Source organism: Podarcis pityusensis (genome assembly GCF_964106645.2).
Source record: "Podarcis pityusensis genome assembly, chromosome: 1".
Taxonomy (NCBI): domain Eukaryota; kingdom Metazoa; phylum Chordata; class Lepidosauria; order Squamata; family Lacertidae; genus Podarcis; species Podarcis pityusensis.
Window position 1 is genome coordinate 77971259 of NC_138028.1, and position 26832 is coordinate 77998090.

At 42.0% G+C, this 26832-nt stretch overlaps 1 protein-coding gene across 2 annotated transcripts in view; it reads right to left on the reverse strand.

Annotated features, from left to right (window-relative positions):
* EPS8L2 (EPS8 signaling adaptor L2) overlaps nucleotides 1–26832 on the reverse strand; it is an 87679-nt gene that overhangs the window by 41220 nt on the left and 19627 nt on the right. The window contains exons 1-3 of one of the 2 annotated variants that reach the window (XM_080976799.1): nucleotides 24376–24555; nucleotides 19313–19376; nucleotides 18655–18710 (exon numbers count right to left, since the gene is read on the reverse strand). In XM_080976799.1, coding sequence (XP_080832925.1) covers nucleotides 18655–18710; nucleotides 19313–19356 — 100 coding nt within the window. In that variant the 5' untranslated portion in view covers nucleotides 19357–19376; nucleotides 24376–24555. Of the gene's footprint in view, nucleotides 1–18654; nucleotides 18711–19312; nucleotides 19377–24375; nucleotides 24556–26832 lie in introns of those variants that run through there. The other variant, XM_080976798.1, reaches the window with a different exon arrangement.

The following is a 26832-nucleotide window of genomic DNA, read 5'->3' on the forward strand; positions in this document are numbered from 1 at the left end:
TTCCTGAAAGTCTAGTTCCCAGGACCTCTCAGAGGTCAAGAGAGACCTACGCCACTTTCATCTTTTGAGGCCCTCAGCCATAACAATTAAAATTAAAAATTAAAGCATGCCAAAATAAAAGAAGGGACCCCCGCCCCCAAGAGTGAGTGGTTTGTTCATATAATCAGCTAATCTGAGATGGCATGTTCACTATAATTTTGTGCTATCAAAACTGACATTTTAAAATCTTTAATATGGCTAAATCCATATCAGTTAATAACAACAAAAATATATTTCATAAAATCACATCTCTTATTAGCTTAAAATTGCTGTTCTGAAAATGTGTGTCACATTTTGGTCTAATGCGCATGAAAACAAGTTGTGAAACTTATCAAATGTGGGGGAAATCAACAAATTTAGTAAGCTGAGCCCCCCCCCTTTGAGTTTGAGGCGCTGGGTCAAATGGCCCTCTTTCCTCGCTCCCCGACTAGCCCTGCTAGTCACACAACCTTTTTTAATGTATCAATGAATTGAGTGTTGGGAGAGGGCTTTCTGCACTTTTAGTTTACTGCCTATTAAAAAGTGCTTTCCCATTTGTACAGTGCTCATTACCTTTCTTCCAAATAGCATTTTGGTACAGGGATATTGCATGTCCCAAGCAATAAACTGTGCTATCTCTCATACCTAGGAAAAGGTGATGTTACTTCCCTGTAGGCAGACTATTCATTGCTATTCTAACTGTTGCATTTGGGATGTGCTTGCACAAAATCTGGAATGTGTCTATTGGAAATGGCTTCTGACATTATAGATAAAAGAACATTTTTTAATTGTGATAAGTAACAAGATTTCTTCCCCCTCCCCAATGAAACGTAACATATTGCCCGATACTCAGATGTATCAGGAGGGTTTGATAAATGTATGAGCTGGGCTATTACTGGTACATTTTCGTTGTTTCTTGCAACCTTTATACAGTATTCATAACCAACACTGTTGTCCATATGTGTATGTATAAAGTGGAGCAGCTTGCCCAGTGAGATGGAGATGCAGTAATAGCTTCCTGGCGGTAGAGCTGCTGATGTTTGCTGTTTGCCAATCAGGACTTTTCACGTGGTTTGTTTCAGTGGATCATGGCACTAGTACAACTGGCATTAGTTGAATATGAAATGTCCATAGTGAACTATGCTTGACCCTGGCACTAGTTCTTACCTTAAACGTGATCTGGAAGGTATGAGTAAGAATCCTGACCTAATACTTAATGTAAAGATCAGCACACTAATCCCGGGTTACCAGCAAAGTTTAATGATCCCCTCCTGCAAGAAAAGAACTGGGTTCCGCATTGACAACAGAAGCTTCCTCCAAAGGTAAAACATTAATTCAGGAAACGTACAAATAACAAGTTAGTCATCTCTCACTAAGGTTATGTCCTTTCAACTTCAAATGCAGAGAAGTAAACAGACTAATAGACAGGAATGTGTAGAAAATAAGCAATGCTACAAAGGAGTTTAGGTGTTACTGCACTCAATCACTGAAGAAGCGCATCCCCTTTCCATAGGGAATTGCTGGCCCCAAATAGTACTTAAACCCCAGATTTTCATTAGTCAGGTACCTCACATGCTCTAATGAGGCACCCTCTTTGCTCCTCAACGATCTCAAGGATCATCTCCATGGGCACAAACCAACAATATGAATGAGAGATTTCCGTTATCTGTCTGGCACAGGATGGGAATAGTTTAACTCTTCCAGAAGGCACAGATCCCTGAGACTTTGAGTTCCATTAGGCTTCAAGATCACATATATCCACCTTCCTGTTCTCCCTCCGCCCCCTTAGTGTGGGTCTGTGGTACATTATTGCATATACCTCCTGGCTTTTGGGTAGATAGGGACTCCTTAGATCAAGGTGTGTTTGTGCTGTATGATTTGTTGCCCACCTATCTTTAACCTGGGTGTCTGAAACATACACTGTCTCTTTCATTTCATGTAATAAACCAAGCTTTCTCTACTTCTTGGTGTGTACAACTTCTTTATGGGGCATAAAGTTAAGGGTTTACATGCATTCGTAATGGACACATGTACTGACTCCAGAGAAAGATCCCAATCCTCTCAGCATAGTGCGCTGAAAACATGTGAGTGCTGGACATGCATGTGGGTGCAGCCACACACACCATAACAGAGCTGTGCAGATGCATCAGCAGAACAAATTCAGAACCCCCACTTCTGAGTCTTTTGCATTGCTTCTGTGCCAAAGAGGAGCAGGGAAGCTGATAGATCTGGTTCACCTCTTAGGGATTTTCTCCAGTATTATTACGCTTATATTCATGTGATATTAGTTGCCTCAGTGTTATCCAGGTTGGAAGAAACTCTCCAAGGCTCTAAGCTGTGGTTAATAAGTATCATATATCCAAAGAACACAGTTGTAAGATGGACAAGGCAAGAGGAAAATAAAACGTTTCCATTTTCCTTTGTGGGGAGCCATTGACTTCTGTTTAAATACAACAGAACTAGAACAATGTTGCTTTGTTGCTGTGAGATGCTATCTTCAGATGATAATCAGGCTCTTCTAAAAACACACCTGGCAAGCCTCTTACTCTCTCCCTCTCTCATATTCTTTGGTTTGTTGGTTTATTATCTAATCTGTGTTTTTTTCCTGCCCTATTTCCATTATGCTACAAGCTTCACCCAACAGGAACACAATGAGTGCGGCCTTTTGTTTCATCATCACATTTATTTATGCTGTTTACTAATCCAGCCAGGCAATTCAAACTGTGTCCCTACTACATTGTACCCTTTGTGGGACAAATCCTGCAGCTCCTGATTCAAAGACAATAGTGTGATATCCAGTTAGAGCTGCTAAATTTTCACTTAGGTTCTGCCTTAGCCTCTGAATGCTCCATGAGATTAAGCAAAGATGTTGCATTTGCACCTCTCATTCTTCCTCATCCTCTTTACCCACCTGCTGTAGCAAGCGGGACTCTAGTTTTACATCCATAGTAGGTGATGATTAGTGACTGGCTTGCTTCTGTGCTTTAACAGCAACTTAATATGCAAAAATCAACAAGTGACACTTATCAAATCATACAGGTTAAGTATGAGCTGAGCTGAATTGTGGAAGATTCAAGACAGATTAAAAAAAAGTGATTCTTCACATAGCACATAGTTAAACAAGGGAATTTGCTTCCACAAAATGTAGTGATAGACAACTTTAAAAGGGGATTATACAGGTCCATGGAGGATAAGACTACTACATAACAGAAGGCAACTCTAGTTATAAACTAGATCTGTTCCCCCCCCCAAAAAAACCACAACCTAGAAAAATAAAAAGGCTGTTGCATATCAGCCCAGTTTATAACAGCCATATACAATCCAGGTTCTAGGAGATCTCTTTCTGCTTATTTTGGCTTTATTTTTTTCACCTGGCAGCAAAGCAGAAATAAATACAAACCCACCAAATGTGAGAAACAAATATTGACTAAGGGGAAGAAACACCACTTTTGCCAACGCTTTCTATTCATTCCGCAGCATCGTTTCTCTATCTTCCAGGACACACCCAAAGAACAGGAAGAAATGCAGATTATATTTGAAATACTGGGGTGTGTGTCTCTCTCTTTCACCATTACTGATACTGGGAGCAAAACAAGACTTTGAAAGAAAACACACATACACCACTAAACGCTGAATAATAGAATAAAGAGAGATCTCTTATGTGTTGGCTCAGGTGTTTTTAAATCATAATTGTGTGTGTGTGAACATAACCAGCATCCCATTTAAAGGGCTGGTATTAACCCTTAAACAGCTGGAGACCAAGTTACTTGAAGGATTAATTTGGCCCATATTAGCCTGCCTGCACTGAGATAATTCATCTGAAGCTCTACTCACAAGCCTGCCTGTAGGAACAACTCGGATGGTGGGCACAAAGAAGAGGGTTTTTGGTTTTTGGCAATGGGTCCATGCTTGTGGATTGCTTTGCCAGTAAGGCTTCATCAAGCCTCATAACTTGCAGGCCTACTGCCTGTCCCTAAAGCAAGGCTAGGGAACCTGCTGGACTACAGTTTCCATAGTCTCTGCTGGCTGGAACTGATGGGAATCAGAGTCCAATGGCACCTGAAGGGCCACAGGTTCATGCCAGCTGCCCTAAAGACTTGTTTCTGTTCTGTTGTATTAAACAGGATTTTATTGGGTTGTTGCATTTAGAAAATGATCCTGGTGAAAAATGTATGGAACATAAGTGTTTTTGCTAGGCTGGATGTGCTTTTAGAATTATTTCCAGTTCTTACCTGTTCTTTCTCACCTGGCATACCAAGTTTTACACACAGGTATGTAAAAATAAACGATAACATGAAACGTTGTCATTTTATTGTATTTGAAGCTAAATATTTATATTGTGTATTGATTGTGGAAAGGGGTTTATTTTTAACCATAGAAGTGCCACACACACAAATAATTAATAATAATAATAATAATAATAATAATAATAATAATAGTTTTATTGCTGAGAGGACCAACTGCATTTGTTAGCTCATAGAATCCAAGGTACACAATTTAATGTATCTACCATAAAGCTCTTAAAATGCTACCTGCATATATGCAGTGACACTTCAATGTAACAAGAGTGAGCAGATCCACACTGTTAAGTATGTTTCAAAGATGGAAAATATTGCGTAAGAGTTCCTTTATTATCACAGTCATTATTGCACTATACGCCAAAGCCTGGAGCACTCTCAGTTTCAGAGCAGGATTGTTTCCAACCAAGCACATGCCCCATGAAACTGCCAAGCTCCACCCATGGGTTACACTAAAAGGTAGCTATTTAGGAAGGTAGCAGCCAGCAGTATTGAATTATACATTGCAGTAATGAGCACAAGTGATGGGTTGCTGCATTTCTTTTTTTGGCAGCAGAAACAGAAATGGAGTAGGTGAAGCTTTGCCATCACTACATCTTCCTGCTTGGAAAAACTGCAGACTTTATACCAGAAAAAAACATAAAAGCTTGATTTAAATTAAATCTGGCAACATTTTACTCAATTTTTATCTTGAAATTTGAATGCATTCTTGGTTTGTTTAAATTGTTTTTTCCCCCATTTTGGCAGCATTAAATATGATATTGCATAAGGTGTCTCAAATATCATTGCATACCAAGTACCAAATACCATCAGCAGCCAGATACCAAAGGCTGGACTCCAATATAATCTAATGCCAATTATAGATACTAGATTCTGAGAATATCCAATGAATATTCCATGTCGAAAGTTCACAATGAATAATTCAAAGACGATTTTTTGAGGAGCAAATTCATTTCTGCTTTAGTGGCAACTCTAGCTGCTCTTTGGTTGTTCATGGTGGTTGACAAACCCCTGAAAGATCAAAACAGCTTAGATGTATTATAGTGCCCAGGAGTCTAGGCTGCAGACACCTACTGAATTAGCAAATAAAGAATACATGCATTGTTTGTGTTTCCCATCTATGCCAAACTGGAGCAGCCCCTCTTGTGAATGTCAGGTGCTGCTGTGCATGTTAGCTGCCACATTCATGTACTTGTGACTGTAAAAAAGCACGTTGTGCTGTACATGACAATGTACCTACTTTTTTCTACATAAGGATTATCCCCAGGTAGGAAAAAATGTACTATATTAAATTACCCTTAGGAAATATAAGCTTCTTACGCACTTTCAGCTGTCCCAGAGGCTTCTGCATAGCCTGCTGCTGTTAGGAAGAAGGACATGGCAATACCATCACAGTGGGCTCCTGATTAAAAGGTCAGTCTCTCAATTGACATTGATGGAATACATGCTGTGATTTTCAGTGAGGTTTGGCTCAGGCTTGTTTTTATGTCTGTTCCGACAGCAATGCACTGCTTTATTGACAGTATGCTGGCAGGCTTTAGGAGGAGTTGCACTGCTAAATTCCTTTCCATCATGCTTAATATTTACCCCAGCATCAGCGAGGAGTGCTTGCATTCCTTTGTTTATTAGATAAAGATATAAAGCAAGCAAGGAGAGCAAACACAAATACAGCCAACATTTCCTTCTTGTGCAAAGTACCCATGCGGTGAAAAGCTCTGAGCAATTCTAACGCGCCAAGGCATTCAATAATATCCCTTTACATTTTCATTGCATTCAAGTTGCTTCATGTGCATTATCAAGTTGTAACCATTACAACAATTTGGTAGTACACACACACACACACACACACACACACACACACACACACTGTACATGGGGAAATTAAGGCAGAGAGAGAGAGACTTACTTGCCAGCTAGCTAAAACAGGGACTTCCTGATTCACAGCGCAGTTTCAGCCTTTTTCGCATGTCCTCTACATTAAATGCCAAGTGTTGCAAATTTGGTTGACACCAAAAGCATGTTTTGCTTTTGTATCATACATAATGCAAATATAAAGCTAGCGCAGAGTCACAACCTGCATTCAGCTGGAGTGCACTGGTAGTACACAAAGTAGAGCAGAGTAGTATTGCTCAAAGTTGCTATCTAGCCCAGAATTTGTGACTTGGCAGAGTTTGGTGTGGACATGTCTTTAGACAACCCTATCCTGAAGGCATTTCAGTTTCATCTGAGGCAGATAAATTGGTGGCAAATTTTTAGGGTTGCAGCTGGTAGGTAGCAGAGTAACCTTGCCAAGAACAGGATGTTGTAGGAAGTTATGTTGGTGCACTATGTGCTCTTATAGCTACAGCCTTTAGCGCCAAGGTGCTTATCATCCTGGGTTGAAGTTTCTCACTCACGAACGATTTACAACTTCCACAGAAAAGTCACTAAATATGCTAACAGCATAGTGTTCATACCACAGATACTATAAAATGGGGAAATAGGGTTTTGAAGAAGGGGAAATGTGTTGGTGATATCCACCAATTTGCAACAGTGGAAGTCAGAGGTAGAGAGAGTATAAAAGCAAGAATAGCAAGAATGCGAATGATCTGGAAGAAGTCTTTTCTTTCTAAAATTGTCCTGCCTGTAGTCTATCACAGTGGAGTTGTGGTTCTTCACCTAAGAACATTGGTCTATTAGCTCAGTACTGTGTACAGCGACAGGTAGCAGCTCACCAGGGTTTCAGATAGTGGTCACCACTTCACAGCTAAGTGGCACACCAGGCATCATAACAAAGCAACAAAGTGACCTCTATTGATTTTTATGTGTTTAGATCAACACTGTGCCTCCTTGTATTTATTTTCAATCATATTTTCAACCAGTGCATGTAAGGGACGGACGGACGGTTTCTGCTTCTTTTCTCAAAGGAGATAGTAGGAATGGAAACATTAAGAAACATTGCTAGTGAGTGGAGAACTGTACCAGAGAATAATCTGAAACTGTGATCAATGGTGGGGCGGGGGGGGGGGGAGAGTTTGAAAGGAGAAACTGAAATGGTAACGGCTGAGATGTTGAGACAAACAATGGAGTTATTCAAGGCAGGGGAGTGGGGGGATCTGGAATTAATGTCCCTAGGCATTCCAATGGCACCATTCCATTAACCTAGATCTACTCTGCTAATAGCTTTCTCAGGGAGATTGTAGGAATAAGCGCGCGAGCACACACACACACACACACACACACACACACACACACAGTTGTGTAGCATCTCAAAGACAAACAAATTAATGGCATTAGCTTCAGATGACTTGAGTTCACATTGTGACGAAGGAGGGACACTCGAGAGAAGCCCCTCGCACCCGCTTCACTGTCCAACTGTAAAACAACAGCCCTGCAGTGCTGCCGCAGTGGGTCTTACTCTCTGGTAGTTTCTGCCACCACCCTCTCACTTTCTTCCTGCAGCCCAAATGGGAGGGAACCTGGATGCATCAAAGTGATGACTTGAAAAAAAAAAAATTCTCAGTCCGTGCACCCAGCACTCCTCTATACAACCCACACAAATTGCTGGGGAAATCAGGGCTAGCTTCCAGCTGCCTTATCTTAATCCAAGATCAAAGCAGTTTGCTTGTTTTTCCCTGCAGACCCCTCACTAGGCTTCTTAAAACCCAGAAAATGCACCCTGCATTTCTCAGACACTTCCCTTGTTGGTTACTCAATAGTTGTAAAGGCAGGCCCCACTCCCTGAGTCCCTCCCAGATCTCAGAAGAGTCTGCTGGTGTCTTACAATTCTGATCCTAAACTTTTAGTAGTAGCATGAATTCCAAGCATCTAGGCGCATGGGGAGTCTAAAACCCTGAGGTTGGCAGTCACACACACTTCATCAAGGAGAAAACAGACAGAAGGTCAAAACAGAATACAAAATAAACTAGGGCACGATGGTTCTCAAATTGGACTAATCTTAGCCTAGCCACAACAAAATAATGATTCCAATTTACTTACAAGTTCTGCTTCAAAGAAAAGTCTAATGTGGGTCCCTGATGGTGAGTGGGAACACCTGGATGCCTGGTGATGGGAGGGAACACACTGCAGAGCAGTTCAGCTTTTTAAAGTCTCCCTCCCTTTTGTGGGAATGACTTTTGACCCTTGCTGGCCAATGCAAAGCTAGAGCCAGGTGCTCAGGTTCTGCAGTCTCTCTCAAGTACCCTTTTTTGCTTGACAAGACTGGCAGGATATATGTGACAAGCTGGCTTAGAGAAATGGAGGGGCCAATGAGTGCCTTTCTTCACACAGTCATCAGCTCCCCTCCCATGCCAAATAGCACCAGGGGGAAATTCTCACTGGGAAGACAGCATAAGAAAGAAGAATCAACAACCACCCCCATCAACACACACAGACACCAGTGGCTAGTACTTACAGCTTAAAAAGATATAACCAATGCCAAACTGCAGCGAATACTGTGACCCTGACCAGCCGTAGACCAGCAACAGTATAATATTCAGCAAGTCACAGGGAATCAGTTACTTACTGAAGACACCTAATCCCCAAAGTATTTGCTATCTGAATAATTGTTTCTTGATGCTGAAATAATATATTTGTCTCCATGGCTACCAAAGCATAGAATCTTTGGTATCTGTCTGTGGTCACATGGGCTGCAATTTAATCTTTGGCCAACAGTACATTGCACTCAGTGGTCAATTATCATTCTTACTTACCAGGAGTTGCAGAGCTACGATATTCACATAACAACACACACACACACACACACACACACACACACACACCCGCCACCGCCACCAGCATATGGTGTGAAGAGGGGAGCCTGGCATTGTTAGAAGCCTTGCAACTCCCCTTCCCACCCATGTTTACTCAGAAGCAAACTCCACAGTTCACAGTGGGAACAAATTCCAATAAGGATGCTTAGGACCAGTGCCAAAATCTCCAATCCTAAACATATTAACCTGGAAATCAATCCCACAGAAATCAATAAACAGTATTAGGAATCAGGTGCTAAGGTACTGAAGCTGTCACTCTGCAAGCAGCTCACGACAGTGTATCTGGTATCTACTGCAGCACAGAGGTCTGGACTGCATAGGTCACTCTGTGTGTGTAAGTGGTAGATGGATGTCTCTATCACGTGCCTGAGGAGTCACTAAATAGTCCTTTTCATTATTCGATCTCACATATGAGCTCATGACTGAAAAGCACCAGAAGGTGTGAAGCATTCAGAAAGCATCCATTCTGACCCCGGGCAGTCATGTGGGAATGACTGTGCCCCTCATGCTGGCCTACCGTGTTCTGTTACACTAAGCACTAAAACCTTTATTGGGTTACCTGTAGTTTCTTGTGTCAAGTGATCTTGCCTTGCAGGCAGCTGCTTTTCAGGTGAGTGTTCCATCATCTAGCTTGGCTATTGCAAGTAAAGTGCTTTAACACTCTTCAAGGCTGGCATCCACTTCAGATTGGACACATTCAGCTATGAGCAACCCTTATAGCATCTCATTTCTATAACCTTCAAATCACAGTAACTGAGGCACACACTTGTCCCTTTGTGGCCATTAGAAAAATCTACATTAAAAACAACACATTTTAGAAGGTTCAACCAGATGTTATAACACTTATTGCTAAACCCTTATTTGAATGAACAAACAGACAAAAACATATTTTGAACAAATAAAGTAGAAAACAGGTTGCAAAGGTAGGAGGGGCAAGGGGGCTTGTAGGTTACTTTCCGGTGGCAGATGCTGCAATTATTTCCTTCTGCCATCCAAAGGTAGTTAAAGTATACTAAAGGGAGGTGGATGCTGACTGCCATTTTGAGGCAGGGTTCATGTCTTAAGTTTTGTCTGAGAGAGGTTAAAATATCCAATTTATTTTTTTTGTAGTAATCAAGGCATGCTGGACTTTGGGTACCAAATTTCCGCTTCACTGGAAACACTGTCACAAATTTGATGCATCCATCAGGGCACCAGCATATTTACGTTGATAGACACATACAGTATACCAAGAACCACACACATTGAAATCTTCTCCACACTTTCCTTGCTTCCTACCATACATTTTCAGTCTCTTCCCTCTCTCCTTCCCATCTGTAACGTGGTTCTCACCACCCCACTTTTCCATTCAATACAGCACCAGTTGATACTACAGAAATGTTAATAGCAGTAGAGGCTTCCTTTGTATCCTCCTCAGGCTCTCTGTTCATCCTTCTGGGTATTTCCTGCTTGGGTTTATAATACAGTATGGATCTTATAAAAATTGAGATCCCACTCGACTATGTAGAATTGCTACATCCCCAGCCTGAGAGAAAATGGGATGGATTTATAGCAAACAGGTTTGTGGAACTGAACCACATTTGCACATAACACTAAGCCATAGTTTAGCACTATACGGACAAACATCAACAAGCCCAGTAGCTGATGGCAGGGTCGGGCTGCACTGCTCACGACCTCCTTCTGGTGGAGTCCCTGCTGCATTCCAGGATGGAGAGAGTGAAGGGACAAGTGGTGGTGATGAGGTCAGTGCAGTGCAAATGTGCCCATGGAGTCAAGCTTGCTGGCATATTTGCACCATGCCAACCTCATTATCACCTACTCCCTCCCGCTCTGCACCCCAACTCAGCTGGAGGGAGGTCAGGTGAATTGCGCAGCCACATCACACTGTCTGCTACTAAATAAGCCTGAGTGAAACGTGAGATGGATGCACTCCACCCTCCACTCTCCTCCTCTGGCACAGCCAGGAGGAGAACTTCTACCAAGTTTAATATTATTTTTAAAGAATCTCAGCTTAGTGTTGCATTTGAACCAGGAATCCTGGTTCAAAACAACCTGTGGTAAGGTTAATAACAAATCAACATCAAGCCATAGATTGTGAAGCTGACTTATTAAACTAGCCAGAGTTTGTTTTAAACCAAGTTCTGTAACACTAAACTAAGATTATTTCAAAGTGAAACTAAAGCTGGCAGAAATCCTCCTCTTGGACATGCTAGAGGAGATGACGAGCAGCAGCAGGGGTGGGGGAAGTGTGTGAGTTGAAAACTTTGCTCAGGCTAGATAATGAAGTGCTAAACCATGGTTCAGTGCAGGGCCAGCCCACCTATGATGCAATGTGAGGCAAACACCTTGGGTGGCAGGATCCGCAGGGGCAGCAAATCAGGCCTCCAAGGAATGCACTGCCACCTGCTGCTGCTGTTGCTGCTGCCACCGCCACTGCTGCAGTGGCAGTGATAGCTGTGGCATGCTCATTGGAAGCCAGATCTCATTGGTGAATAGGAGGCACTGCTGATCTCCTGCCACCCTTGTTACCAGTGCAGATCTTTATTCCTCTCTTGTTCCTGATGTAGATTTTCACACATGCTTTTTTCCCTGTTGGGGATGGTGGTGGGTATTTTGTAGTTTGCCTCAAGTGCCAAAATATCTAGGGCCAGCCCTGGTTCAATGTTATATGCAAACCAGCCAGAATGATTAAGAAGCTAGAGCTACCTGTAGGTTCCTTATTATTTTTGCAAAGTGTTTACCATTAGCTGACGGCGTGGGGGGTGGGGAGATTGCAGCAGGGGGCAGAGGAGATTGCTAATGTGACAGAAAATGCAGCAACATGCCAGTTGTGTAAACCACTAATTATTCCAAAGTACTTCCTCCCCAGACATTCTCTTGAGCTTACCAGGAAAATAATGGATTTCCCTCCAATGTCCTTTCATCTTGGTTCAGAATAGAAGCCAGTAAGCAGAGAAGGGACTTTATTTATTCATGGTTCACATTAACATTTATTCAGCTGGCAGCTGCGAATTGAATGAGGTAGTAACCTGAGAGCTACTTGCTGTACCTGTAAGCGGAGGGATCTTTCAGCAAGTGCTTCTGGCAACTCTTCTAGAGTATGGAGCTAAGCACATGAGATGCCCGTGTTTTAGTTGCCAAAGGCAGTGAGCATCCAGTACCCTTCGTGACCCCAAGGGACACATGTGGCAGAGGAAGGGCAATTCATTCATTCATGCAAGTAGGAGGAAGGGTCATTCACCAGCTCTTGTTACTACTATCAGAGCAGGGACTGAAGACACAATATTATATTTCCTCATTCTACAGGGCTGCCATGTCCCCAAAATATAAGAAACAACACAAGTACTTTGGAGTGTTCAATGCACACAGTCATCTTTACAACAACCCTGTAAGGTTTTGTTAACTCCATTCTGCAACATAGCAGGCTTGAAGCTAAATAAATAAGACACATTGTTGAGGCCCCTTGCGAATCCATGGCAGAGATGTGATTCAAGCCAGGGACTTCCTGGCTCATACCTCTAAGCCACTATGCTACATCAGACGTCACATCTATAGCCCCCAAACAAAGAGTGTAGGACAGGCCATGTAATCTATTCTTGTGGCTAGAAGACAGAATAAATATATAGCAACAGCTTCTTGATTGCACTGCCAGAGTGTTAAAGTGCTCCATGTGCCCCCCCCCTTTTTTAAGGACTTCTGTATCAACCCTATTATCACCATAACAGCCTGAATATTTCACAGCTGCTAGCGGATATGGACTCACAACACCCATGTGATGAAATGGAATACTAGCACCCCTTCATTTAACTCATTAGGCAGGCACTGAATAAACTTTCCAACATCACACCTTCTATTTACGCAAGCATAAACACAAATAAGTGACTTTTAGGAATGCAAAAAATGTATTTCCATATATTTAGCTAGTATTTTAACATCTACTTGCTCAAGACCTCAGATAATTGGGTATGTTTATCTACCGTGCAGAGAGAAGTTATTAAATCAACTGAGGGAGATGCAACAGAAAAGCATCCTTAATGTTCAGCATGAAAGTCCAACATCCTTCCAGGGCACATCAGCAAATGGAAGCACAGTTTTGTATAGCGAATTATAGGCTAATAAATATATTGTCATTTCTGGAATTGCCTAAGGGTCTATTTTTTTGTAACTTTGGCATTACATTAGCTACCTTTCGGTCCAGATAACATAGTCCAATAATTTGTTTTGTGTCCCTTCAGAATCCTTGGTGTGGATACCATCTGGTCATGTCAACTTGCTGTTACTTAGCACACCAATAGCTGCCTGCTATTTTCACGCATCAGTCTCTGCTTTCAGGCTTCCCATAGGCTTTTGACTGGCCACTGTGAGAACAGGCTGCTGGACTAGATGGGTCTTTGGCCTGATCCAACAGGGCTCTACTTATGCAAGATTTAGACAAGAAAAGATCAGGTGTATTTTCAAAAATGAGGTGTAAAGCAAAGATATAAGAGTCTTATCCCAAGTAGCAGTATGTGAACATTCTGTCAGTATTCTTGTATTGATTTACAAAGCCCTGAACAACTTGGATCCAGGATATCTCAGGGTTCACCTGAACCCTTACAGCCCAGCTCAGACACTGAGATCATCTGCAGGAGCATCTCCAGTCAATCTTTCTCCAAGCTGATGGGGCTCATTTGAAAATAACAAGAAACTGAGCCTTTTGTGTTACCACCCCAGTCCTGTGGAACACACTGCTAATAGAGGTTCAGCGGGCACCTTCTGTGCCAACTTTTAAACACCTGCTCAAAACTTTTCTATTCCACCAAGCCTATGCCAGCAGTTAAGAGTTCACCCCCACAATGGTCTATTGATGCTTGTTTTTATTATTATTACTTTAAATTTGTTTTTAGTATTTACTATTTTATTGTCTGTTTTTATGCTTTTATATTGTTGCAAACCACTGTGATGTATTTTTTTATGATACAGCAGTTTAAAAACATTTTTTTTAAAAAAAGATAAATAAACACAAGGATTTCTGCTTGCACAATATTCCCCTCTTCTCCTCACATGCACAGGGGGAGAAGTCCTGTTGCACAACCAGAAATCTTTGTGATTCATTGACAAGATGAATTACTTGAATACCACCCATTAACTTTTCTGCAGTGATCTTATCTTATCTGATTTTTTTTCAATACTCTCTTAAACCATTATTTGGCGGGTTTCCTGCAAATGTCGTAGTCACAGTCTCTCAGCCTAACCTACTCCAAAGGGTTGTTTGTGAGGATAAAATGGAGAAGGGGGAAACCTCACTGAAGGAAAGGTGGGGGTATAAATGTAATAAAAAGACAAATGCATAAAATGGACTGCAGTCCATGGAAACATTTTTGCTAGTCATTAAGGTACCATGAGATTCTTTGTTGCTTTAGCTTCAGGAGTGAGAATTATGAACCCCAAAATCTGTCATCAGAAAACATAACAAACAATGTGAAGAAAGGTGAACACTAAAGGCTGCCATTTAGACACCTAGAAGCTGTCATGGGGTGGGGGTGGGGAACAGTCCAGTAAGGGATGCCTTTTTGGTGTCGAGTATAAGACCTGAGCAAGCCATCTAGGAACAGTGCATGCGAGAGGAGGCATAGTCTGTTTTCAGTGCTCTGCTCCCTGCCTGTTTCATCATCATCACTAGTGCCACTCTATGAATAGCCACAGAACAATACAAGCGGCAAGTGCCTCCTGTATTTATTTTCTGTATCAACCTCCTCCTCCTCCTTTTGAATTATTAATAAGCACTTTGTTCAACGTTTCATCTAGCAAACTAAGCACTGAGTCCTGCAGCAAAGGAGGCCTTTAAGACAATGACAACTCAGACTGAGGTCACTTGGTAGTGACAAAATATCTAGGGGTAAAACTGTGGGCAAATTAAGGTTTCTGTGCAGTGGCAAGTATTTCCTGCAAATAATTTGCAGGCTCCGCAGCCTACAACCCCATAAAACCACGGCTGCAGCCCCACATTATGCAAGTGGGCAGGGCCGGCCCAATACATTTTGGCACCTGAGGCAGATGCCAAAATAGCATCCCCCTCTCCACCAGGGAAGAAGGGGTGAGGGAAAATCTACATCACGAGCAAGGTGGAAAGAAAGATCTACACTGGGATCTGCTGTCCTGGTGGATTCTGCAGCCTGAGGTGGGCGCCTCACCTTGCCTCATGGGTGGGCCGGCCCTGCAAGTGGGACTATTCTGCTGTTGGTAATAACTGCAAGGGAAAGAAGGGGAATTTACCAGGCATCTTGTCTATTACTTCACACAGAATCTTTGCTAAGCTCCCATGGAACTCTAGAGCTCTGCAGAGTACAGTTTAGAACTGCTGTCTGATATCTGTACTCATGTTAACATTCAATTGCAATTTTCTTAAACTAATAGTCACACTTCTCATAAATACCTGTCACATTCTCAAAACATTACACACAATTTTGCAGGACTGCTGCTGGCATTTCCTAATGAGGTATTTTATGAAGATCTTGGAGTTGAGGGGATTTTATTAAACTCAGTGTTCTTTAATTTTAATTGTGTGTTTATTGTCTGTTCTATACTCCTGTTGTAAGTCACCATAAAACCATTTTGGGTATATGGTGATGAATCAATATGGATAATAATAATATGTGCATACAAGTCAGTGTGTCACTCCCAACTCTTTTGGTGTACACCAGAATGCCCTGTATGGCCAAGTGATCAAAGCTTGACCAGGCTCACAATGCTTTGTCGAATGCATTCCTTGATCACCTTGGGTGATGTGAGAATCCTGAGGGAAGAGTAACAAGAGGGCCCATTCATCTCCAGATCTCAGGTGCCTTTAGGAAGCATTGCTTCCTTAACCTTCAGAGCTCCTATAATCCTTGTGCCCTCCTCCCACAGCCTAGAATGAAGAAATCTTGTCACGCATAATCTATTTGTATTTTAATTCAATTAAGATAATAATAATACCAAGTAAATGAAAACAGAACCAGGGAGAGGAGGGAGGACCATAGCTCAGTGGTAGAACACCTGCTTCACGCAGAAGATTCCAGTTTCAAACCCCAGAATATCAGAGCAGGAGTGGGAATGTCCCTTGTTTGAAACCATGGAGAGCCCTGGACAATAATGAGCTAGAAAAACAAATGGTCTGGCTCAGTAAATGGCAGCTTCCTAAGTTCCTCTGATGGCTTATCAAAAGGGCATACTGTATGACAACAAACCTATTTACTAGTTTTAAGGAATTATTTGATTCTGTTCTGTTTAACTTTCATTTGAGCATTTTAATGCTATATATATCTATATAAAATAATATGCCTCCAACTAGCTAGTTAGCTAACAAAACATTGGAGCTCATAAATTCCAAGGTCATAATAACCAACTGCATACACAACAGCTGACTGCGCAACTAAAATTCAGCTGAAATTCCTCATACTTGCAGAACCTGACCTTTAGACAATAGATTTTTTCTTCTGATTATCTGGTTAGACAAGATACATTTTTCTTAATACCCTGTTTGTCCTGCTTTCTACTAAGCAAAGAAAGACGGTCTTTAGCAGACTTCGGTTAATCCGGCAGCATCAGAAAGCAAGTTGCTTAATCTATGGTAGCTAGCTGAGTGGCTCATACAAAATAGATTATATCAGGAATCACAGAAGACACAGGGGGATGAAACCAATGTGCTACTCATGTGACTTGACTGCCTATTTGTCTTTCTGTCCCTACTTCAGATGAATCACTACAAGCCACTTTAAAATGCTAGCATCCTCCCCACCTCCAGCAAAGAATAAACTATAAACAATGATGCCTTAGGGCTATGAATAGCAATCTCTTTGAAAAAATATTAGGAGTGTCCCACCAACAGAAAGCAAGCAAGTTGGCGATTATGGCTCCCATTCTCACTCTCTTGACCCTCTCCATCATCATAGGATAGAAACACGTGTGGGAGGACACTGCTTGAGCTTACCTGGCCATCCAGGTAAAGGGAACAAGAGCTGGGAACTAGCACAAAACAGGGGGAAAGGCTGTCTGCCTACCCAATGACAGGGCTAATATCAACAGAGATGCAGGAGTGGGGAGGCAACAAGATGAAGTAGGCAGGGAAGTTTGGCTTGGTTGCCCTGGCAACCACGACATGCTGCTACAGCAAGAATAGGGAGTCTTGTGAGGGAGTAGTTGGAAAGGCTTGCTCATGACAAGTAAGGCCGCCTATAAAATGGGCAGCCAAGTCAGTAGCTAGGAAGAATTTCACCTAAGGCAGGTAGTAACAGCAAGAGGCGGTATCCCAAAAAGGGCCTGACTATGCCAACCATTAACACCAGGCCAGCCTATAAAACCATTGCTGACAATGAAAAATTTGTTTGTCTAAGGAACCTCCTGCCATCTAGAACACTATTGCTTGCAAGCCAATTCTCTTTTACACATTTGAAAGGATGTGAGTTATTTCAAAGTTACACAATATCTAATTAAGGACCATAATCCATTAAACTGCTAATAACAGCAAACATTTCTGTCTTAAGCTGGTCTGGGAACTCATACACTTTAAAGAGTTCATTTTAACTCCATAATAAGTACACTTCCAGAGAGTCTGATGCTCAGCTAATACTGTGGTGGCAACCCTCAACACTCCAGCCATACCACAGGCGAAATGGTGGCAATATTAATGTAAAACAAATGATTTTTCTTTTTAAAAATGCTCTCAAGGAAGGTCAAAATAAAAAAAATCCTTCCAGTAGCACCTTTAAGACCAACTAAGTTAGTTCTTGGTATGAGCTTTCGTGTGCAAGCACACTTCTTCAGATACACTGAAACAGAAGTTCTGTTTAACTTTCATTTCATTTCATTTAACTTCTGTTTCAGTGTATCTGAAGAAGTGTGCTTGCACACGAAAGCTCATACCAAGAACTAACTTAGTTGGTCTTAAAGGTGCTACTGGAAGGATTTTTTTTATTTTGACTATGGCAGACCAACACGGCTACCTATCTGTAACTGGACTCAAGGAAGGTGTACAGGAAAGTGTTATGGTCCTGCTTGGCAAATCCACAAATGTCATGGAATGGAAGAATGGAGGAAAACACTGGCTTGGACAGGAGAAGAGCCTGCAGAATCAGGCCAGCGGCCCATCCTTCTTACAGTGGCCCACAAGGAGCCTGTGGGAAGCCACAGCACTCTCTCCTTCTGCAGTTTCCTGCAACTAGTGTTCAGAAACGCATTGCTTGCAATAGTGGGGATAAAGCATAGTCACAATCACTGATCATATTGTGACTGTTATTTATGCCATGTCACTTCCCAAATACCAGTGAGTTCCAGAAGGAGCTGGTTCAGGAATGTACAGGGTTACTTTTAGAACAGAGGGCCTCGGCCTGCTGCAGTCACAAACCTCTGACCCTTATAACCCTCCAGTGTTGCTCCAACACCTTTCAGAGCAAACAGAAACACTCCGCGCAATGGCAGTTTCATGACTCACTGTAAAAAACCAACAAAGAATATTACTTCCCCACATCGTAAAGTTAATTCTCACTTTCCAACACACAAAGCTGGATCTGGCATGCTATACTGTCGCAAATTTTATTAATGTAAGAATCTGAATTATAAGAACTTACCATATAAATCCTTTGCACTCATTCTGGCAGCTCCATCTGCTTTCCCCATGCTACCACTGCAAAAGGAGAAAGCAGTTGTTAAGAACAAGCCAGGGTTTACGATGAGAGCAGCTTAAGAGCAAGTGTAGTAAATGGACTAACAGAGTCCTGAACAATGTTCAGTCCAATTCCCCAACCCATTTCTACATAAGAACAGGAACAGACCTTATATACTTAACTGATTCTCCCTCCCCATGTTCACTAATTCACTAATCTGAGAGTTCCAATGCTTATCTGAATGTGGGATCTCTCCTAACTCTGGATATTGAAACACTTTCATCTTGTAGGTTCAGTACTCAGGGTAAGGCGTAAAGGAGAGCCTATGTTACAATAATACTCCTGTTGTAAGTCCACTTCATCGGATGCATAAATGAACATGCATGTCTAGGAAATGACAGCTCCACAGTACCACCACCCACCCTCTGAAAAGTTGTCATCTGCATATAGCCTTAGAGCACTTTTCTTGGAAAATAGGAGCCTTGTATATTGTAAAACAGAAAGCAAATGAGGGTGGGGGGGAGGGGGACAGGCCTATAAGGCTCTGTCACATCTCATTTTCTCTCTCTTGTACTAAAATTTGGGAGGGGGATGAAGGTTGCATAATCTTTAGGTTTCTTACTTTGCAGAGCCTGGATGGCTGCTTGTTGATCCTTTGTGGCTCATACTGCTTTCAGGGCATTCACCTGTAACAGATAGGCATGGTTTAGTTGAGACTGAGGAACTACAGCATTTACATTTCGTTTACTTATTTGCTTGATGAAAGAGAGAGAGAGAATGAGCACTGAAGTGAAAATGTATCTTTATCAGTGCGCTCTGTCTTGAGAATCTCATGAGGAGCAGCAGATTTGCTATAGGGGAGTAATATATTCAGGGCTTTTTTCCCAGCTGGAGCTCCCCAGAGCTCAGCTCCGGCACCTCTCAGGTGGGCTCCATTGCCATTCTAAGAGAACAATGGAGAAGTTAATGGTGAGTTCCAGTACCTCTTTTTCTAGGAAAACTAGCACTGAATATATTGTCTACTTGTATGTGTGTACAGAAATCAAATTTTAGAAAGTTGTCATGAGTTTCTAGTTATCTGTCCTGCCAAACGGAAGCCACACTCTACTAATTTCTGCTTCCGGAACGTCTCCCTCTCCCACACTGTATTGCAGCCTCAGTTATAGAAATATTCTTAATAAGTGATAGCAACTTTGTTAGAGGTAAAAAGGTGGTTAAGAAAAAGAGTTCATGTTCAAATGTAGTATGTTTTTCATTTATCGTTATTGGAAGAAGGCAGGACTGCAGCTCAGCGATAGAGCAGACACTTTACATGCAAAAGGTCTCAGGTTCAGTCTCCAGCCTATTGTTGTAGGGCTAGGACAGACCTCTGTCTGGAATCCTGGAGAGCTGCTGCCAGTCAGTGAAGGCAGTATTGAGCTAGATGGTGCAATGATCTCACTCAGTATAAAGCAACTTCCTTTGTTCCTGCTTTACGGCCATATATCACAGTGATCCAATGACATGACTAGCCCAGGTATTTCAGCTCTGAGGGCAAGAATTCCATAATCGTAATTTTACAGAGTGCAGGCAGCACAGTTTGTCACACCGCAAATTGTTGATGGAAATGGCACACGGATTTTAATTATAGACAGTGTATGCATATTAGCTATGGCTGCCCAGTTAATGGTGCAATTTTGATGATGCTTTCCCTCAGTGTAAACAAGTTGGGCACAATGGAAGTCAAGTTTTCAAAGGCTTTTTGCTTGCTACAACAGTGTCCAATATGAATCATGCATGGCAATGGCAGGATATTGGTACACATCTTCTTCCTCTTTCTAGTACAGCTGTTCCAGTTGTTTTGTAGAATGATATTTTATTATTCAAAAGCATGTGATCTTTGAACTCATTGTTATGGCTTATTTATTTTCCATTCACACTGGTTTGTTTGCTGGGTGTTTATACATCTTCCTGTTAATCATTCCTTTCTTCCACACTTCTGAATGCATTTCCACATCACCTTCCTAACCACAAAAAATTAAAGTTTCTTTTTGAAATTGGATTTGTTGCTCTGGTGCTTAGTCCACACATATATTTCCTGGTATGTGTTTGAATCCCTCCTGTTTAGGGAAGTTTTTAATGTGTGACATTTTAATGTATTTTTAATCTTTGTTGGAAGCCACCCAGAGTGGCTGGGGAAACCCAGCCAGATGGGCAGGGTATAAATAATAAATTATTATTATTATTAATAATAATAATACAGTCATACCTCAGGTTACAGATGCTTTAGGTTGCATGTTTTCAGGTTGTGCACCACACCGAACATGGAAGTACCGGAACGGGTTACTTCCGGGTTTCGGCGCTTGCGCATGCGCAGAAGCACTAAATTGCACTTTGCGCATGAATTGCGACTCACGTGTGTACAGACGTGGCGCTGCACATTGCGAACGTGCCTCCCGCATGGATCACGTTCGCAACCCAAGCATCCACTGTACTACAAAATACTGACAGTCTGGAGGTGATATTGCTTTGTTTACAATAATTTTGAAACTGGCCTCTATGGAATTAAAGTGGACTTTCTCAAAAATATTATTATTAGTATAAATGGTGATAGTGAAACTAAAGCTGATTGGCGTCTTTGAAGAAGAAGAAAAACACAAAGGAGCTTAGCAACACCAAATTACAGGCTACTATTTTTAAAGTTACATTTTAAGCAAATATTTTTAGTGGCAGACGTTTAACCTAACAATGCCATCTATAAATACATAGTAACAAATTTATTTAAAGGAAATACATTCATTCTGATACACCTCACATCAGTCCCAAGACTTGAATTGACTTCAGAGAAACCAACAATGAATGAGTAGGAGGCTAAATTACAGTACAGACGAAACAATGGTTATTTTTGAGGTGTCATAAACATAGTGGGCAGGATTCACCTAATGAGTCCCATAAGTGCAATTCTGTGCAATGAATTCTACTTGTGTAAGGGGTCTTCCTCCCTGCTCTCCCTGCACATGCCCTGCAATATTGGGATTGGCAAAGTGGCGATTATTCTGTCTGGCAAGCTGAAATCACAAGAGTGTGACGTCGAATTTCTCCCAATATGATAAATGCAGCGCTGCCCATAGTCCTCCTGCTATCTTCTCTGCCTATGGGTTTATTCCCATTTCATATCGCTGCAAAATCTGTTTGACCAGAGATGACAGTGGTACAAAAGAAATTAATGTATGCAGCAGGGTGAAAAGGATTTGAGTGACTGTCATACCCACCTTCAAGCCTCTCCAGCCTAAGTACACCAAAAAAGGACACAGAGGCCCACTCTATAATTTATGCTAGAACCAGATGTTAAACTACCTGACACATGTGAGACAATGCCATGCTATTGTTAGAAGCTTGTTAATGAATTTAGATTGGAGAAAATAGACTGGGGGGGGGGGAACACACTAGGAAGATACATATTTAAAGCTAGAAAGATCAAATAAGATTTCTAACTTGAGCAGATGCATATTTTCTAAAGGTAACCAGGTTACAAAACAAAGCAATACCACAGATATATTACACAAAGGAACAGATACTGGCTCCAGTAAAGAGGTACAGCCTCCTTTCTTGCTATTTGCAAAATGTTTATCCCATCGTATAGTCTGCAAAACCATCATAGGAACAATAGTTTGTAAAAAAATGAATGTTTGTCTTGCTATTACTATCACATTATTTGGAAATAATAAATAAAGTACCTCTCACTAATTTCAAGAAAGCTTTAAGGCTTAGGATAGCAAGCATGACAGTCTATAGAACAGCTAAACATATATACCCAAGAGGCAAGTGGGGATACACACACACACACACACACACACACACAGCCCTGTTCCAGGTTAGTGCTAAGAAAATGGTAGTGTCAGTTGATTTGAATCAACTGATCAAATGATCTGAATTTTCTCCTCATTTCTCCCTCCCTCCCCATCTTTTGTTAAATCATTTCTCCCAAAGAGGTGTTTGTTGTGCCTCACAGCAACTCCGTGGGAGGAAAACAGGCTGAGAGCTAGCCAAAACCATGGAAATTTTTGAGTAGCAATTTCCAAATACATAACAAGGAAATAATATGAATTTATTAGGATTCAACAACCGGGGTTTCAGCTTACCTAATCGCTGTGCCATGCTGGCTCTTCAAAATGAGATTATTATTATTATTATTAGACATGCAGTGCCCTCATCTGCATGCAAAATATGGCTTAGCACAAGTGAGTAAACATGTGGGCTTTCAAAGCGGAGGTTGTGGCTGATCCCCATAGACTTTTTGCTGCTGCACTGCATGGAAATCATGTTACTTGAACCAGGCTCACATGTAAGCTCTCACAGAGAAACAATGAGCCATAAACCATATGACACACTATTTTCAGATGATGTGCTAAACCAAACCATAGCTTAGTACAGAGCAGCAACATGATGACCAGGGAGAAACAAAGCAGCTGCAATCTCTCCAGGAGTCCACGCGTTGGCTTATTTGTGCTAAGTCATAATTTATTCTAGCATTACTTGCGAACTGGGCCAGTGTTGGACCAAACTTAATGCATTTTCACAGGATTGGCATGTTGATATATTTGGAGGCTATGCTTTTTTCAACCAGTATAAAGCAACATCTAGCCATTTTAATATTATACTATTAATACTGCTAACGCTACCCCGAAATATGTGTGTGTGTGTTTATGTAACTAATGCTTACCACCACTATAATTACCCAAATTTATGACATATAGGCAAGGTGAGGGGGGTGTAGGCAGTGGGACAAGGAGTAATCTAGGATCTGTCACTGTTGCTGGCACTGAGTTCATCTCCCACACCAAGCTCATTGTATTTGAATGCCAATTTGTTTAGGTGGTTCAAGCCTTCCAGTTTGCTGCATCATAAAGAGCCAGCACTGAGTTCCCTTTCGTTTCCTTTTGCTCAAGTCACCTCAGCCTCCTGGAATCTCTCATTGTCTGCTTTATGGGTGTGATCAGTTTCTTCATGTTTCAGAAGGTGAGTGTGAATGCTGCAAATCTAAAGTACACTGAGTAACCTGATGAGTATATGATAATTCGGATCCCTCTCTTACCATCTTCACCTGTAGTTATACTTCCAACATTTGGCGCTTTATACTTTAGAGAAAAGGAGTAAGAGGAGACATGATAGAGCTGTACAAAATTATGCATGTGGTGAAGAAAATGGATAGAGTTAAATATTCCTCCCTCTCAAAATGCTTCAGCTCGGGGACATTCAATGAAGCTGAACGTAGGGAGATTCAAGACAGACAAAAGACATCTTCACTTCTTTGCTTTCCCTGTGCCTTCAACCATTCCCAACCCCCCAAACTCCTATTCAATAAGCTGTCATCTATGCATGTGCAGTGGTAGTCTCCAATGTACACACCTTAACTGATGTAAAGTTCTGGAGAACTCGGAAACTTGCACATTATTTTGTACCATTTTATCAGGACAAGTATAAGTTACTTGTTGTTTACTGTTGTAACAATTGTTTTCTCAAAATTTATCTTCTATACCATGACAATAAATAAAAACAGTATTAAAAAAACAAAACAAAACTGGAACTATGGTTAAAGTCCATAGAACAGAACAGCCCCTCACCTATTCAGTTTCTTCCATGACCACTCATTAAAAGAAAACCACCCCATGGAAGGCAACTTCCACACAAACATACAAAATCTACCTCACATGGCAATCCAATGCTTCTCTTTGACTGGGAAAGAAGAATTTGAGCAACATGCATACAGGCGCTGCTCCGAAATCAACAACTGATTCAATGATGCAGCAGAAGCAGAGTGTGTTACTTCTGGTTTCATCCTTTGCTGGTGGAGAAGGCTTTTGCAGAGAAACTCTCAGCTCCGCTGAGGCTTTCCTACATGTTTGATGCTTTAGATAAGAATGTGAGAGTAGCAGAAGCCTAATAATACAAGGCTGTCACTGGACACTTTAGCCATTAGATAACACATGACACTGTCTTTTCAATTTAAGAGGATAACAAAGCTCCCTCTGTTTGGTTTCCAGTTCCTAACATTTCTCAGAGTTAATTCAGAGCAGGAGGGAAGTGCTTGGATAGCCATTTAAAATGGGAAGCAGCATATTAATTTACCAGCTTAACTGGTACCACATGGATCTAACCTGTATTCCAGGGGTGGGGACCCCATGGCCACCCAAATGTTGTTGGACTACAACTCCCAACATCCCTAAATACTGTCCATGCTGGCTGGGCCTAATAGGCATTGAAATCCAACAACATTTGGAGGGCCACAGGTTCCCCACCCCCCTGTAATACCTCACTCCAGCTACAATGACAATTAAGAGAATAGCCCGGGAAGTTCAGCTTTCCCAATCCTGACACCTGAGTCTAGGCTCCTGCTTTCTGCCCCGCCTAAAACAATAGGTCCACTGAAAGACAGACATGGTAATGCTGCAACTCCAGGAATGAAATACATCAGCTGAAAACCACAGACTTTTTTTTCTCCTTCGTGAGGAACAGAGGAACACAAAAGTTCACTAATCTGTAAGAAGAGTGGTATTCATAATTCAGCGGCAGGCCAAGAGCATTTATGGAGCCTGGGCCAACAAACAGGAACCTGGACGTCAGACAGGAAAAGAAGGGTGGACCCTGCTGCAAAACTTGAAGCCAGCACACCTTGTTCTTGAACATAAATTTTTCACATTGCAGACATTCAGCAGAAGACAAACATGACGCTAAAAATAATGCAGCCTGATTAGTTAAGAGACACCGGATACCTGCAGCCAACACCCCCATGTTCAACTAAATCTAATATGTAGGTCAGAATATGGCTGATAATGCTAGACAAAAGGTTTAGCAAAAAGGAAGGCATTATATCGGTATCCATATGAAGAGAAAAATAAGATAAACAACTATTTCAGATTGAATGCCCTCTCAGGACCTTGTCATGCTATCGGTGAGCTTTCTCTCTAGAACCACTAACTACAGTACTTGGAAACCAGAAATAAATCATTATCAGTTGCACTTTTGGATCAGACCAAGGATCTTTCTAGACAAGCACCCTATTTGCAACACTAGTCAGTCAAGTGCAAGGACGTGAAGGCAACAAGCCCTTTTCTCTATAAAGGTCATCCAGCTGATTGGGTACCAAATCCGGGCCTAAACCCAAACTGGGATGGATCCAGATAATCAGTCTCATCCAGGAATGTCTGTAGTTGTTCCACTATGATCCACTCTACCACCTTCCTCAAAAAGGGAGCATTTACGACTGAGCAATAGTTATTATAAGTTGGAGTAGGAGTAAGGTAAATGTAAAGGGACCCCTGACCATTAGGTCCAGTCGTGGCCGACTCTGGTGTTGCGGCGCTCATCTCGCTTTACTGGCCGATGGAGCCGGCGTGCAGCTTCCGGGTCATGTGGCCAGCATGACTAAGCCGCTTCTGGCGAACCAGAGCAGCGCACGGAAACGCCAGTTACCTTCCCGCTGGAGCGGTACCTATTTATCTACTTGCACTTTGACGTGCTTTCAAACTGCTAGGTTGGCAGTCCGAGCAACGGGAGCTCACCCCGTCACGGGGATTCAAACCGCCAACCTTCTGATCGGCAAGTCCTAGGCTCTGTGGTTTAACCCACAGCGCCACCCGCGTCCCGGAGTAGGAGTAGTATTGTTTTAATTTATTCCTTGAATTTCACCGCAAGGTATCAGGGTGAGTTACAACAATTTAAAATGCAAGCTTAAAAACCTACAATTGCCTCCAAAAATAATTTAAACATGCAATCACAAAAAATAGGGTGGGTCCTAAAATATTGCTATTGCACTCCGTTGGGCCCAGGGCTGGTTTTCTCAGGAGTAGACACACTGCCACCTCCTTAAGGTGGCAGGCAGCACCCCCTCTTGTAAGAAACCATTCACCACTCCCTGGACCCCCTGCCAATCCCCCCTAACCCTGCTTGATTTCACTAGTTATGATGGGCAGGGATTGAGAGGTCACATATTTGGGACATATCCTGCAAGCACCCTGTTCCCATTATCAGGCATTGTACAGTGGTGCCTCGCAAGACGAAATTAATCCGTTCTGCGAGTCTCTTCATCTTGCGGTTTTTCGTCTTGCGAAGCACGGCTATTAGCGGCTTAGCGGCTATTAGCGGCTTAGCGGCTATTAGCGG